Below are 15,502 nucleotides of genomic sequence, written 5' to 3' on the forward strand. Positions count from 1 at the left end.
CCTCCTTGGGCCTTATTGCTTAATTAAATAACCCATATCTCTTTTATAACAGGATATTATCATTGACTATATGAAAGTGCATGTATGAATGAGTCTGATTTACCGTTTTCAATGGCAGGTTCACCTTCTGAAGCCAGATGAGGTTCCCAAAGCATGCTGCGCACCCACCAAGCTCAGTCCCATCTCTGTACTCTTCTACGCTGACAACAACAACGTGATCCTAAAGAAGCATCGCAACATGGTGGTCAAGACCTGTGATGCCTGTGACACCAGTGGTAGCCCATCTATCTATTCTACTTAATTTTAATCAACTTAATTGCCATTGTTCCAAAAGATACAAACAGGTTAATATATCTTGCAACCAGCAGTTGATAGCAATAATCTGTCAATATGCTGATAAATAGTATGTATCTAATATATTGATTTTGAGTATGAGAGAGGTATATGAACAACAACCATTGGACCTATAACCATACTTCACTTTTGATTAACTAAACTATTCAAATCTACAGTAATTCAGATAATTACATCACCCCTTCATGTCATATATTCTGTGACCAATCAAAGCTGTAAAGTACTGTATCATAAGTATATCAATGCTAAAATTCTACCCTTTTGATGACTATAATATCTTGTTGAACCATGAATTTGTCATTGTCTCTTTCAGATGTACTAAACATGGTTTGCAAAACATACACGTTTTTTCTTCTTCTTTAATAATACTTTTAACCAGTACAAGTTAGTAACAATGGAAAATGCCAACAAACAAAAAAATGTTTGGCCATTTTTGTATGTACAGAGTAACAAATACAGTGATATATGTCCTTGTCAACAGATATCTGGAGGACTGTATACTGCTATATTTGTAATAAACTATACTGAACAAAAAAACACAACATGTAAAAGGTTGGTCCCATGTTTCATGAGCTGAAATTAAACATCCTGGAAATGTTCCAAACGCCAAAAAAAGAAAATTGTGAGCATTTCTCCATTGCCAAGATAATCTATCCACATTGAAAGGTGCACCATATCAAGAAACTGATTAAACAGCATGATCATTACACAGGTCCACCTTTTGCTGGGGACAAAAGGTCACTAAAATGTGCATATTTTCCACAACGCAATGCCACAGACGTCTGAAGTTCTGAGGGATTGTCAATTTGTATGCGAAGTGCAGGAATGTCCACCAAAGCTGCTGCCAGAGAATTGAATGTTCATTTCTCTACCATAAGTCGCTTCCAACGTCATTTTAGAGAATTTGGCAGTACATCCAACCGACAATTTTCCTGTCCTGCTAGCCATTCAAAATGTAACGATTACTTTTGGGTGTCAGGGAAAATGTATGTAGTAAAAAGTACATTATTTTCCTTAGAAATGTAGTAAAGTAAAAGTTGTCAAAACTATAAATAGTAAAGTACAGATACCCCCAAAAACTACTTAAGTAGTACTTTAAAGTATTTTTACTTAAGTACTTTACACCACTGTATGTGCTTCAATAGAGTCTGACGTTCAGGGTGGTTGGACATATAAGATGGGGTGCTGATGAGCTTCTGTCCCCATTTTAGGTCGTCACACAAATATTCCCCCACCCATGTCCATTGAATCAAAGTAATTACACCTTGCTGTAAGGAAACATAGCAAGAATGAAAGGAATACATTTATCGTTGAATGATTTATAAATCTCGCTTATTAAAACATAATTTCCAGGGGACCTATTGTCCTTAAGGCTTTTAATACAGTCTTATCTCAATTTCAGATAACTCATCACTGAAATCATTTTCTTCTTAGCAATGTTTGCTACATTGTCTAAGAAAATATCCATATTGGAAGTTGGCTGGGCTGATGTATACAGATTCTGATAAAAAAAACTGGGCAACATGCTGAGAGATTTATTTTGGATTTTCATTGGGAGTATTATTAATCATTAATTTACATATAGAAGTCTTTTCACCTGCCCTTTTTTCTAAATTAAAGAAATATTTTGTATTTCTCTCTCCCTCTTCCATCCATTTTCATATTGATCTTACAAACGCTCCCCGGGCCTTTTCCTCGTAGATACAGTCTAACTGCATTTGCAATGATGATAGCTCCAGTAATTCCTGATTAGTTAGTTCCATTTTCTTAGTTTAATCCATTATTCCCTTTATGATGTCATATTCTTTCTCTCTCTTGGCACGAGCAATTTCTTTCCCCATTGAAATAGCCAAAAGCCTTAATCAAATTTCATTAGCTCCCAGTAACTTCCAAACGTATTCATAACACAGGCACAATTCCTGTATTTATCATTAATTCCCGCTACTTCCTTCTTAAATACTTCATTCTCTAGTACAGTCTTGTTCATTTTCCAGTAACCTTTAACTTTTTTTGGTTGACAAACCATGCATATTTATCTTTATTGAGATCCCGTTGTGGTCTGTAAAAATCAATGGTTCAATCGAGACTGTATCAACATTGTTAGCCATATCTTCAGATATCAGCCAGAAATCAATACGGGATTGTATAGATAAATCTTTGGTACTCCATGTAAACATAATCTTATCTGGGTTCTTATGTCTCCAAATATCTAGAACACCTAACCTTAGACATATATTCCTTATCTCACAAACAGAATTGCTATCCTTAGGAGGCCATCTATCTAGATTATCATGTAATTCTGTATTAAAATCTCCACCCCATATTACTTTGGCCAATGGAAATTGGCCAAAGTAATATGTGACCTGCATTTGTGACCTGCTGGAGGTCATTTTGCAGGGCTCTGGCAGTGCACCTCCTTGCACTAAGGCGGAGGTAGCGGTCCTGCTGCTGGGTTGTTGCCCTCCTCCACGTCTCCTGATGTACTGGCCTGTCTCCTGGTAGCGACTGCATGCTCTGGACACTACGCTGACAGACACAGCAAACCTTTTTGCCACAGTTCGCATTGATGTGCCATCCTGGATGAACTGCACTACCTGAGCCACTTGTGTGGGTTGTAGACTCCGTCTCATGCTACCACTAGAGTGAGAGCACCGCCAGCATTCAAAAGTGACCAAAACATCAGCCAGGAAGCATAGGAACTGAGAAGTGGTCTGTGGTCACCACCTACAGAATCACTCCTGTTTTGGGGGGTGTCTTGCTAATTGTCTATAATTTCCACCTTTTGTCTATTCCATTTGCACAACAGCATGTGAAATTTATTGTCAATCAGTGTTGCTTCCTAAGTGGACAGTTTGATTTCACAGAGGTGTGATTGACTTGGAGTTACATTGTGTTGTTTAAGTGTTCCCTTTATTTTTTTGAGCAGTGTATCTAGTTTTATCAAATTAGCAAATAAAACTCAGTCCTGCACAACTCAATTGATAAGTCCAGCAGTCAACAAATTCAGCGTGAATTTCCCTTCCTTACCAAAAGCCTTAGCTCCCGCACAGTATGCACTTTTCCCTTCCTTCCTTGCTCTCTCAATTATCGGCCAGACGATTCAGAGCTTCTTTGTCAAATGCTGTCAGATCCTCAGGTCATATCCCTCGAAGTCCGGGAGATGAATCTCATGATCACTGGTCGTGATGGCTGGTTGTTTTCCCCATCTCTCAGCCTACCCAGGCGGTGCACTACATCCAGAGAACCTGCAACAACATTTCGCTCCTCCTCCGGGACTATTGACCTGCAAATGTCCTTCACTCTTGCTTTAATGTTCTCGTCAGATTGTTCTGCTATTCCATAAATTCGAAGACTCCATCTCCGACTATACCGGTCATTCTCGTTTACCTTTGACTCCATTTCAGTGAGTTTCTTCTCCTGCTTTGCAACCTGAATATTCAATGTTGCGTTCTGCTGCTTCCGAGTTTTTACTTCGTCAGCACTGAAATCAATCGATTTCTTCATGTTAATAACGATATTGATTGTGTTCTTTTACACCAAATTCATGATGACATCTGCGCTCTCTTTGATTTTAGCAGTGAGGATGAGAATGATGTCCTTCCTGTAGCTGGCTCATTGATGGTTCACTTCTCAGCTTCTTTGGAAGTTGCTCCTTGGTTGGGGTATTCGGGTATGAATCGCATTCACCCCCCTTTTTTACACCGCAAGCATGAGTGAATTTCAAAAATGCCTCTTTTCTCCTTGGAAGTTTCAACATCCATTATTTCAGCAAAAGTTTGGCCATGTCCTGATTACATGCTACTAGCTATGAAGACGTTAGCAGGCTAATTTAACTACACACGCTGACACTTTTCGATAGCTTGCTTGTTCGTTGGAAATAGTCAAAAATATATGTCAATGTTTGATTAATTACAAAATTATTCATTGTATGGTTAGATATCATTTTTTGTGAAAAAAACATATTTCAACTGCAGTCTAAAACTATAAACTTTGTGAGAAAACCCCAAAATTGTTCCTCCGCTATAAATGTTACACCCTCCCATGTCGCAATCTTGACCATGTCACTGATTTCATGGCGCTCTCCTGCGCATCATTTACCTAACAAAATCCCGCAAACGTGAAAGCGCCAGAAATAAACATCGCGAGATTGTACATATGTGCGATTCAGAGATTTGAAAGGAGACGCTTTCATCCAAAACGATGTACAGTAATCCGTACATACATTTTACATTTGGGTGGCCCAGGGAAATTAGAGTTTTTCGAAGCAATTTTCGTATCTCTTTCTTTGTAATACTGTATGTATTCAATCATTTCAAATTGATCACTTCCCACTGGACACATACATCAATTCAATGTTTATTCCACGTTGGTTCAACGTAATTTAATTCACATTACATGGATATTGTGTCACAGTGAATTTTTTAATCTGCAGTCAATTTAATTATGTTTTCATGTGCCATGATTCTGACATTTCACATATGATCCTCATAGGATTAGGCTACATAATTACAGTGGTGCGGTAAATGTAATCGCAATTCAATACGATGTGCATATACTGTACATATAGCCAATATAGCTATTAAACCCATGTTCAGTGACTGTAATCTGTGACGCAAGTGGCCTAATATGTTTGTGACGTTCCATGGAACCCACAGTATTGTTTAAAACTAGATTCTGATTGGCTTGCAGGTCATTCTACAGTGTAAATTATAAATGAAAACGTGCTTTTGTATCAGTGTTACAGATTCACAATACCGAGCGTGTCTCAACCCGTACCGCGCTTTTATCTGCCTAAAGGTATCTTCACGCACGACTGGATAGGCCTTTGGATACGCTTGTCCAAGGTAAGGATATGCGTCAAGCTATAGCCTACTTTTAATGTTTTAGGTCCGAACTCAAGTTACTCCAGTCAAGTGATTAATCAGTCCAATGGCCAATAACATGCATTAGGCATTGCACAAATCAGTGTCTAGGTCAGAATATAAAGTTGCTACTTCCGTCAACTCAAATTACTCAATTCAAGTGATTGATTGTAAGATTGACTTGTTTTGATTGTCAAAACAAATAACTTTGATGGAATATTCCAAATTATAATGGCAATTATGCGTCACAATATTACTTGTATTTCAATGATTCATCCAGGCCCAATACATAAAGTCTTCTGAAAGCTGTGTAGCAATCATTCCATTGCTGACCCATAGGATGGTAATCACGTACAAGATGGGCTTAATCTAGAATCATGGATGCCTTTCATGCGAGTACACACACCATATATATATATTTTTTTTTACATATCTCAGAAGGAAGATACCTCAATATCTGGAAGCACTGTCTCATGTACAATTGTTAATGCTATCTCTGAAATGTCTAACAAAATGTTGACTTGATTGTTTCATCAAAACCTTCTCATCACAAGTTGGAACTAGTGGTCAACATTGGGACAATGCAGCCGTAATTAACATGGACCAATATTTTCATGGAGGTAAGCGCTACACTTCTGATGGGTTTAAAGATTGTATTACATTATCTAAAAGTGAGAAAGTAAACCCCAGCTGTTATTCTTTTCACATGGAAGGACAATCCCTATTATGCCATGAATGTTTCATTGCTGAACAACCATAGATATGTTTCCTCTAATTTGGCTCCCGTTCCTCCAACAGTGAGCAAGACCTGCCAGCAGAGCTCACTGGAGCAGGGAGACATCCCGTCATCCTTTTGGCGCCTGACAAAGTACACTTTTTTCCTTCTAAATAACACTATAGTAACATCTTCTGCACTAAGTTACATTCCTAATAAGATTGGTGTTAAGTGAGAAAGAATCCTAAAGATGGTCCAATGGGCATGGTCTGAAGCCTCTCGTCATCTCAGTATGTTGAACCGCCTGATTTCTTGCAGGCTTGAGATTCAGATCCTGCTGAATGATGTTAAGCATTCGATTAAACACATGCAGGGGACGCTGAACACCATGCAGGGGCAGTGTATTGAGTTGCAAACTGCCATGTCTAAGGTAGTGTCAGATGAGTCTGAGATACAGAAGAATAAGTCTATGATGGTATGGTGATAATGATTGAGATGGTGATTATAATATGATGACTAGCGGTACCCCACCCTACGGGCGGTAAATCATTGGATCTGATTATTTCAATTCAATCTTTGAGGACTGCAACCATAGAAATACAATTTATTTACACTAATAATAAGCTATTGTCAACTTCTCGTCTATGCTTATCTTGCTCATTGCTCACTGTCAATTGCTGACTGTTACCCTATGTGTGCATCTATTATTGAATTCTCACAGAAAAATCATTTGGTTGCAAATGTACCTGGGACCATGTAAATAATTGTTAGGCTTCTCATTTTGAATCCACCGGTGGCAACTTGTGTGACCATAAAAGTCTGTGTGCGACTGGGCACAATAAAATAATTTGGTTACTGACCGGCCCTACATCATAGAAGGCCGTTCAAGTCGGAACTAGGAAATTCTGACATTTCTGACTCGCGAACTCGTTATGGAATGATGATTTCAAGTTACCCACTTGTGAAGTATCAGAATCAACCAGTAGGAAGCTCTACACTGATAAGTTACATTCATTTTAACTCTGAGGTTCCAAGTTTCCGATGGCATGTGAATGCGTCAATAATTGCCATGGTAATTTTGAATGTTCAGTCAGTGAGCATTATGGGTAATTATCCTACATACTTACATCAAATACTTTATGATAGCATCATCTTCTGTAGTAACAGTGTCATTCCAAACACAATAAATGTGAAAATTAACAAAGATACAAAATATTGCTAAAGTGAAGAAAATCAGCTCAAAATTGTAGGAGGAAATGCCCCTGCAGCAGGGAGGCTTACGGTATTATAATATATTGTAGATAACATTAATATAATTTGTATATTTACAGTATCAGTAAACATACAAATTAAAGTCTATGCTAGGGATTGATCTACACTGAGTGAACAAAACATTAAGAACACCTTCCTATTGAGTTGCTCTCCCCCTTGGTGGTGGACCATTGTTGATACTCAGGGAAAACTGTTGAGCGGGAAAAACCCAACAGCATGGCAGTTCTTGACACAAACCGGTGCACCTGGCACCTACTACCATACTCTGTTCAAAGGGATTTAAATCTTTGGTCTTGCCCATTCACCCTCTGAATGACACACATACACAATCCATGTCTCAATTGTCTAAAAATCAATCTTTAACCTGCCTCCTCCCCTTCATCTACACTGAGAAGAAGATTTAACAATTAACATCAATAAGGGATTATACCTTTCACCTGATTAGTCTATGTCACAGAAAGAGAAGGTGTTCTTAATGTTTAATGCACTCAGTGTATCTGTCAATGATGTTATAGATTCCAGTGGTTGATTTATTAGGGAATGACTATATGCTCTATATTATACCTGCAGATCATCACAGCAGCCGAAGTTGCTGTGCAGAGGGAGGAGATCCTCCAAGCATCAGGCCTCATCCCTGCACAGAGGGAGGGTATTCTCCAAACAGCCAGTGTCCTTGCACAGAGGGAGGGGATCATCCAAACAGCCAGTCTCCCTGCACAGAGGGAGGGGGTTCTCCCAGCATCAGGCCTCATCCCGTCACAGAGGGAGGGGATTCTTCCAGCATCTTCTATCACTGCGCAGAGGAAGATCCTCAGAGCATCAGGCCTCATCCCTGCACAGAGGGAGGGGATCCTCTCAGCAGCTAGCGTCACTGCACAGAGGGAGGAGATCCTCCGAACATCAGGCCTTATCCCTGTACAAAGGGAGGGGATCCTCCAAACAGCCAGTGTCCCTGCACAGAGGGAGGGGGTTCTCCCAGCAGCTATAATCATTGCAAAGAAGACGGAGATCCTCCGAGCATCAGGCCTCATCCCGTCACAGAGGGAGGGGATTCTCTCAGCAGCTAGCATCATTGCGCAGAGGGAGGAGATCTTCCGAGCATCAGGCCTCATCCCGTTACAGAGGGAGGGGGTTCTTCCAGCATCTTCTATCGCTGCGCAGAAGAAGATCCTCAGAGCATCAGGCCTCATCCCTGCACAAAAGGAATTAATCCTCCTGATGGCCAGTGTCACTACGCACAGGGAGGGGATTGTCCCAAAGGCTAGTGTCTCTGCTGAGAGGAAGGGGATCCTCCAAAACCAGTGTACCTGCACAGAGGGAGGGGGTTCTTCCAGCAGCTAGCATCACTGCGCAGAGGGAGGAGATCCTCAGAGCATCAGGCCTCATCCCTGAAGAGAGGGAGGACATCCTCCTCATAGACAGTGTCCTTGCACAGAGGGAGGGGTTTCTTCCAAAAACTACTGTCACTGTGCGAAAGGAGAAGATCCTCAGAGCATCAGGCCTCATCCCTGCACAGAGGGAGTTGATCCTCCTGAAGGTCATCGTCCCTGCGCACAGGGAGTGGATCGTCCCAAAGGCTAGTGTCCCTGCAGAGAGGGAGGAGATCTTCCTCACAACCAGTGTCCCTGTGAAGAATGGACACAATCATCCCCATGGTGGCACCACTGTGGAAATGGGATGGTGGAGCATGTACTCCACCTGTGGATTTCTATTCCAAGAGAAGAGGTCACTTACACTTACCTAATTAGTACAGAAATTACCAATGTGATAGCGTGAGAATTAGCTGTGATAGGTAAAATGTATGGCTCATGTGACACAAACCGGTGCACCTGGCACCTACTACCATACTCTGTTCAAAGGGATTTAAATCTTTGGTCTTGCCCATTCACCCTCTGAATGACACACATACACAATCCATGTCTCAATTGTCTAAAAATCAATCTTTAACCTGCCTCCTCCCCTTCATCTACACTGAGAAGAAGATATCTGTAATACTTTCATGCATTTTCTACATAAAACAGGTTTAGCTCCATTTTACTTTGACATTTTAGTCATTTAGCGCTCTTATCCAGAGTGACTTACGAGTGTATACATTTTCATACTCCAGTGAATCCCTCCAGGATTTCGCATGGATTTTTTTTGATATTTGCGGATAAATATGCTAGATTTTGCAGCAACAATTATGACATTTTGCATAGCAATATGCAATTGTTTTGTCCAATGTGTTGCAAAAATGCGCTGACAGCGGAAAAAACTGTGTTGACGTGACGCTTGATTGAACCATATTATGCAGTAAATGTGCGGTGATTGGTTGAAATTGCAAGCCCTCTTTTTGTACTGTGGTAATGGGTCAGTTCTATGCGATAATATTGTGATGATGTGACTATTTTATGCAGAAATTGTTTGGTGATTGGTCAAATTTGTAAGCCCTCGCATAATATGCAGGGAATTGTTGATTTTGCAACCAAAACATTGTGATCGCAGAGTCCTGGAGTAACCTCCCAGTTATCCCTGTGACTGCATGTAGGTTAAGATTGGGTTGTAACAGAGTATCAGAGCGAGACGTTTCTACCTGTCAGCTAGTAATTGTTCTGTATGGTGACATAAGCAGAGTGGCCTGACTTCTCCCACTTATTACAGATGTCCGACTTAGATATGTTGAGCATCCTGCTATGATGTCCATCACCAAGCCGGAACACTCCGAGGCCAACCCTCAGTGCCAGACTGGCAGCCTGCCGGTGGCTGAGCCCGAGACTCCTGCTGTTCACAATAACAGTGGAGGCTTGCTCAGCTGGGTCTTTGGGAGTGGAAGAGTTAATAAGAAGGAGGTTCATCTACCTGAGGACAAAGACAGATCTGTAAGGAACTGGTTATTAACACTATATTCTATGTAGAGACAATTGAGTGGATAAAAAAAAACTATTGTGGCTTGCTTCACATTGCTAATATCTTCTTCCTCAGATTGTCTGGGATCCAACTCTGCACAGATGGGTTAACAAAACTGAGCCCAAGGCTGAGGTACACACTTAAATTCAATGAAATTAGGCCTCCCGGGTGGCGCAGTGGTCTAGGTCACTGCATCGCAGTGCTAACTGCGCCACCAGAGTCTCTGGGTTCGCCCCCAGGCTCTGTCGCAGCCGGCCGCGACCGGGAGGTCCGTGGGGCGACGCACAATTGGGTTAGCGTCGTCCGGAGGGTTTGGCCGGTAGGGATTTCCTTGTCTCATCGCGCTCCAGCGACTCCTGTGGCGGGCTGGGCGCAGTGCGCGCTTGCCTCCGACACATTGGTGCGTCTGGCTTCCGGGTTGGAGGCGCGCTGTGTTAAAGAAGCAGTGCGGCTTGGTTGGGTTGTGCCTCGGAGGACGCATGGCTTTCGACCTTCGTCTCTCCCGAGCCCGTACGGGAGTTGTAGCAATGAGACAAGATAGTAATTACTAGCGATTGGATACCACGAAAATTGGGGAGAAAAGGGGATAAAATGTAAAATTAAAAAAAATCAATGAAATTAAAAACAGTGAACAACTATTGTATTTTAACTGTGATAATATTACTAACAATTTGGAAAATGTGTTGATGTTTTTTTACAGAACAAGTGTGTACCACCACCTCCACCGATGGGGACATATGGATATCAGGGGAACACTGACAGTGTCCCCAAAGGAGTGAATCCTTACTCTATGAAAGCAGGTGAATATTGCTTTAGAATACATGTGGTTTAACCAAGACTGTCAGCAGATCATAGATGTCCCTGGTGGTCTCCTGCTAATGTTACGCCCCTGAAAAAGGGGAGAAAGAATCACGAGTGATTTTTATTTTATTTATTTTTGGGGGGGGGGGGAATAATTTTTATTTTCATTTCACATTCAAATACAATTACAAAATCAGTGCATTACGTTGTACATGACATGGATTCATAAAAACAGTATCAAAAAGTAGTGTAACAATATAACAATAGCAAAACTCCTCAAAAAAGTGCTGTTCTGCAGAACCTGACCAGTATTGTTACATTCAAGTTTAACATGCCTCTAACAATCTCCAAAAACAATACAAATAATTCTATAAATACAAACATATACCAAAGTGAACTCTGAATAAACCTCAGTGTATATCAAATATGTACAAAGGCTTAGCCTACATTTCAATTGGCTCTAAATACGTTTACAGTGAAGGGTAAATGCCTTTCCATTTCTGTTTTACTGATACAATGCCCCACTTATGTATTTCGAATTGTATTCTTTTCCAAATGTCCTGTTTTATAAATTGAACTAATCCCGTCGGTGAACACTTGAGGGTGTCATTGACCGCACCACATCTGGCCTCCCAAAGTTTGGTCTTGATAAGGGACACCCGAGTCACTAATGCTAATAATTGCACCCTTTCCACATTTTTTAGTTCAAATTTGGCTACCCCTTAGTAGAGAGATTACCCCCTCGCACATCGAACCTCCCATATGCCCCAAACCAAATATACCTCTAAACACTTCCAACAGATGACATCCAATTAAATCCCCCAAAACTATGCAAAACTCTTTAGAGAGCCCATCCACTCCTGGTACTTTGTTATCTTTCATGCTCTTCAGTGCCATATAAATTTCATCTAATTTCTATTCCCCTTTTACTTGGTCTCTAATATCAAAAGGTATCTGCACATCCACGCATTTTTTTAAATTAGTCCCCTTCTCATAATCAATTGTTTGTTTTTGAAATAGCTGAGAAAAGTGATGTGTAGCGACACCAAGCATGCCATCTCCATCCTCAACCATCTCCCCATTTTGGTCCAATAAAGCAGAAATAGTCCTCTTTCCCCGTGATTTAATTTGTTTGAAAAAATATGCAGAGCACTTCTCATAATTTCCCCATTTATCTTAGTGACTTTTAAAAATGAAGTCTCGAGCTTTCTTTTCAAAAAAGGCATGCTGCTTTTTCTGCAGGATACACAATTTGTCTTTATCTAATCCACCACCATTCAAATTACCTTGGATGTGTAGATCTTTTAGTTCATTCTGCAATTTATAAAATTCTTTGTGGGTATTACGTACTTTGTCTTTGCAAAAATTCTGAATAAAAATCTTGATTCTTAATTTTGCGCTCTCCCACCCCTCTATGACAGAAGAATAAAACGGTTTCATAGTTACACAGCCCTGGAAAAAAGACCCAAATCTTGTCTTCAAAGTTTTGTCATGTAAAATGCCGTTATTAATTTTCCAATACCCTTTTCCAAATTCAATTGTTTTTAATTCTATTGTCACAGACAGGCAACTGTGGTCTGAATAGAATACCGGAGTGACGCGCGCAGAGGACACACCGAGTCCACGCGGAACAAACAGATAATCTATACCGCTCCTCGCGCCCCTGCTGTTTTCCCCAAGTGAAACCTGGATCATCCGCATGCGCCACTCTATAAGTATCAACCAAATTATATTTACCTATTAGACTTTTTACAAGATATCCTCCTAGATTACCTCGGTCATATGATACATTAATATCTCCCCCCATAAACACCTGTCTGTTTGTCATAAAAACAGCGTCTAGGTCGTTAAGCATTTTCCTCCTTTCCTTGGGTGTCGATGGTGAATATACGTTAATAAATCTAAAACATTTACCCCTCCAATCGATATCTACTATTAAAACCCTCCCGTGTACTGCCGAAAAACTTCCTACTATTTTTAAATCCCTATTCCCACATAGCACACCAACCCCTGTAGAATGCACCCCGCCTACACTCCACCTCGACTCTCCCTGAACCCATTCCCGCGTAAACCTCTCCACGTCATTTTGATCTTTTAAAATGTACTTCTTGTAAAAAACACACAGAGAAGCAAATGGAGGACAAATGGGAAAAAACTGTCGCCCTTTTAACTGGGTTCCTAAAGCCCTCTAACATTTATGCTAGCTAAGTTAAAAATAGACGACATGGGATAAGGAGGGAAACGGACAACTATCTAAAATATGACATTTTTCCAGACTCACTTTAAATACAGTTCCTCGTTAGGAGGCCTATCCGGGAAACGGTGGTCCCCAGCATGAGGACTGTCCACAAAGATCGGGGTCGGGAAAACCCTTTCCTCCTCCTCATGCTCCCCCTCCATCTGTGTGGGTGCTGGAACACCGCTGGGTGCCAGACCGCTGCTGTCGATGGAGCTGCCTGACAGGGAAAGCAGAGTCTCCTCTGCGCTGCGCGGGTTTCCCTCGCTTTTCTCCTCAGACTTCCCGCTTTCAAAGCAGCTGAAGCGATTCCCGCCCAGAGCGGACTTCTCAGTCGCCTCCATGCGGATGAGTGGGGAAACAGGGCTCATCTGCTTCCTTTTCACTGAGCACTTCCTCCTCTCTCTCACCGTTGTCCAGCTCTCCGGAGCCGAGGGCGCGGTGGGCTCTCCCTTCTCCTCCTCCAATTGGTTGTTCCAACTCCTGTCGGTCTCTCCGCTCTCCTCGTGAGATGATGATGGCGTCTCACTCCCGCTCTCCTCAGACTCTCGCAGTTCTCTCTCCATCACCAGCTCATCCACAACCTCCTCAATAGCGTGTAGTTCCATGCCTTCTCCCTCATCTGCTCTTTTCCCGCTCACCGCTCTGGCTTAAGAGGGGGCTGCCTTCTGGCAGTGACGGAACAGGTGGTTCTCTGAGTTACAGACTGCAGCGCTTGGGCACGGTGCAATCCCTCATTATATGGCCTAGAGTCCCACAGTTTCTGCACCTTGTCTGGGTGCAGGCATCGGCGAGGTGCCCGTACGTGCTACACTTCCTGCAGAAACGAGTCTGTCCAGCATACACGAGGTAGCCCCTGTCTGCACCGATGGAAAAGGAAGCGGGAGGATGGCGGTAGCCATCATGGCCGCTCTCGTCCTCCTTTAGCAGCACACGAAACTGCCTCTTCCCTGTCCAGATGCCAAGGGCGTCCTTGATGTCTCTCACTCCTGGCAATATGGTCACGTACCGGCTGAGGTAGCACACTAGAGTTTCTTCAGTGACCCATGGGTTGAACATGTGCACCGTTAGCACCCTCATATTGTACCTGCACGGGAACTCAACTTGAAAGGCACTGAATCACGAGAGTGATACGGTAATGCTTACTCATTGGGAACTTTTAGTGCAACGAGAAAAGACCGCGGTTTCTCCGGGAACTTGAGTGAGGACCAGAGCAATCGATCTCAGGCTCATAGATTAAGAGCATTTAGTAGATCACAGATTAACACTTTTACCCACGACAAAATTAAATAATCAACATTACGTTTACACATTCCTCTCACAATTCGTACCCTTTGTACGCTTGGCGGATTTTAACAAAATTATATGAATGTTATCAATCTCTATCAACTAATACTGAATGCATGATCTTTTTAACCTTAGATGTTTTAAGATCCTCACATACTATGAACTTAGTAATACTTTAATGCATAACAGGCTATGAGTATTTATTTTAACCTGTCACACTAACACCTTTCCCACTACCAGCAGGTCTATGGGGCAGCAGATACCCTACAATGCATTACAATGATGGGACCAACTCAAAGCCTCCAAGCCATGGGCCTGGACTCCTTCCTAGACAGCTCTCTGGCTTGCTCCCTCCTTCACACTTTGACCTCATGGCACCAATGGTTGTGCCACCTGACACTCTACCCTACTGAGGTATGACTCTGGAAAATCCTTCCAAATTGTATCCATTCATTATTAACTGAGATTTTTCTTTAACATAGCAAGTGGCTGAAATAGCAAGGATGTTAACTATTTTTTATTTTTGTTCACGAGGCCATTTGCCCAGAGTGGATTTGCCATACATAGATTTTTTCAGCTTTAAAAATCTTCAGCATAAAAAAGTATTAAAAGATGATATTTTAATTAAATCTCTCCTTTGTGTCCTCATGTAAACATTAATTTAATGTGTTCTATCACCATTTACAATGCTTATTGCTTCTGCATTTCTTTACAGACAAGAGTATATTATACACATATATTTTATTTTAGACATTACAAAAACATATTTTTGTGCATTTTGGATTTCCTACATATACCTGTACAGACAAGTATATTTTATACATATCTATTTTTTTTACGACATTTTTGTATGTATTCCATAGACAGAACTACATATATTGGAATCGAACGTTCGCAGAGATTGTTTTGACTGGAGTGATGCTTAGGACTTCATAAAAAAATCTATTCCGTTTTATTTTACCACTACAGTCTGTTCGTCGGACGAAACTGGAGAAAAATAACTAGTGTCGAAAGTAAACATCCACACCTCGATGGTGTCAACTCTGCTTATGTCTGCATAATGAAAAGGTAGGGGGAAAAATCAAAAAA

The 15,502-nt window shown here is 41.4% G+C and overlaps 1 protein-coding gene across 3 annotated transcripts; it reads left to right on the forward strand.

Annotated features, from left to right (window-relative positions):
* Positions 1 to 5,864: 5,864 nt before the first annotated feature.
* Positions 5,865 to 15,476, forward strand: LOC129845684 (protein transport protein Sec16A-like). Of its 3 annotated transcripts, none has more exons than XM_055913561.1 (7): positions 5,865 to 6,084; positions 7,774 to 8,928; positions 9,844 to 10,061; positions 10,165 to 10,221; positions 10,790 to 10,889; positions 14,654 to 14,827; positions 14,948 to 15,476. In XM_055913561.1, the coding sequence occupies exons 2-6, from the start codon at positions 8,838 to 8,840 to the stop codon at positions 14,824 to 14,826; spliced, it is 639 nt and encodes a 212-aa protein (XP_055769536.1). In that variant the 5' UTR covers positions 5,865 to 6,084; positions 7,774 to 8,837; the 3' UTR covers position 14,827; positions 14,948 to 15,476. The 3 variants fall into 3 exon arrangements, with proteins under 3 accessions (XP_055769536.1, XP_055769535.1, XP_055769537.1); XM_055913560.1 differs by having other exon boundaries at positions 15,383 to 15,476; XM_055913562.1 differs by having other exon boundaries at positions 14,657 to 14,827; positions 15,383 to 15,476.
* Positions 15,477 to 15,502: the final 26 nt, after the last annotated feature.

Source organism: Salvelinus fontinalis, unplaced genomic scaffold (genome assembly GCF_029448725.1).
Source record: "Salvelinus fontinalis isolate EN_2023a unplaced genomic scaffold, ASM2944872v1 scaffold_0337, whole genome shotgun sequence".
NCBI lineage: Eukaryota > Metazoa > Chordata > Actinopteri > Salmoniformes > Salmonidae > Salvelinus > Salvelinus fontinalis.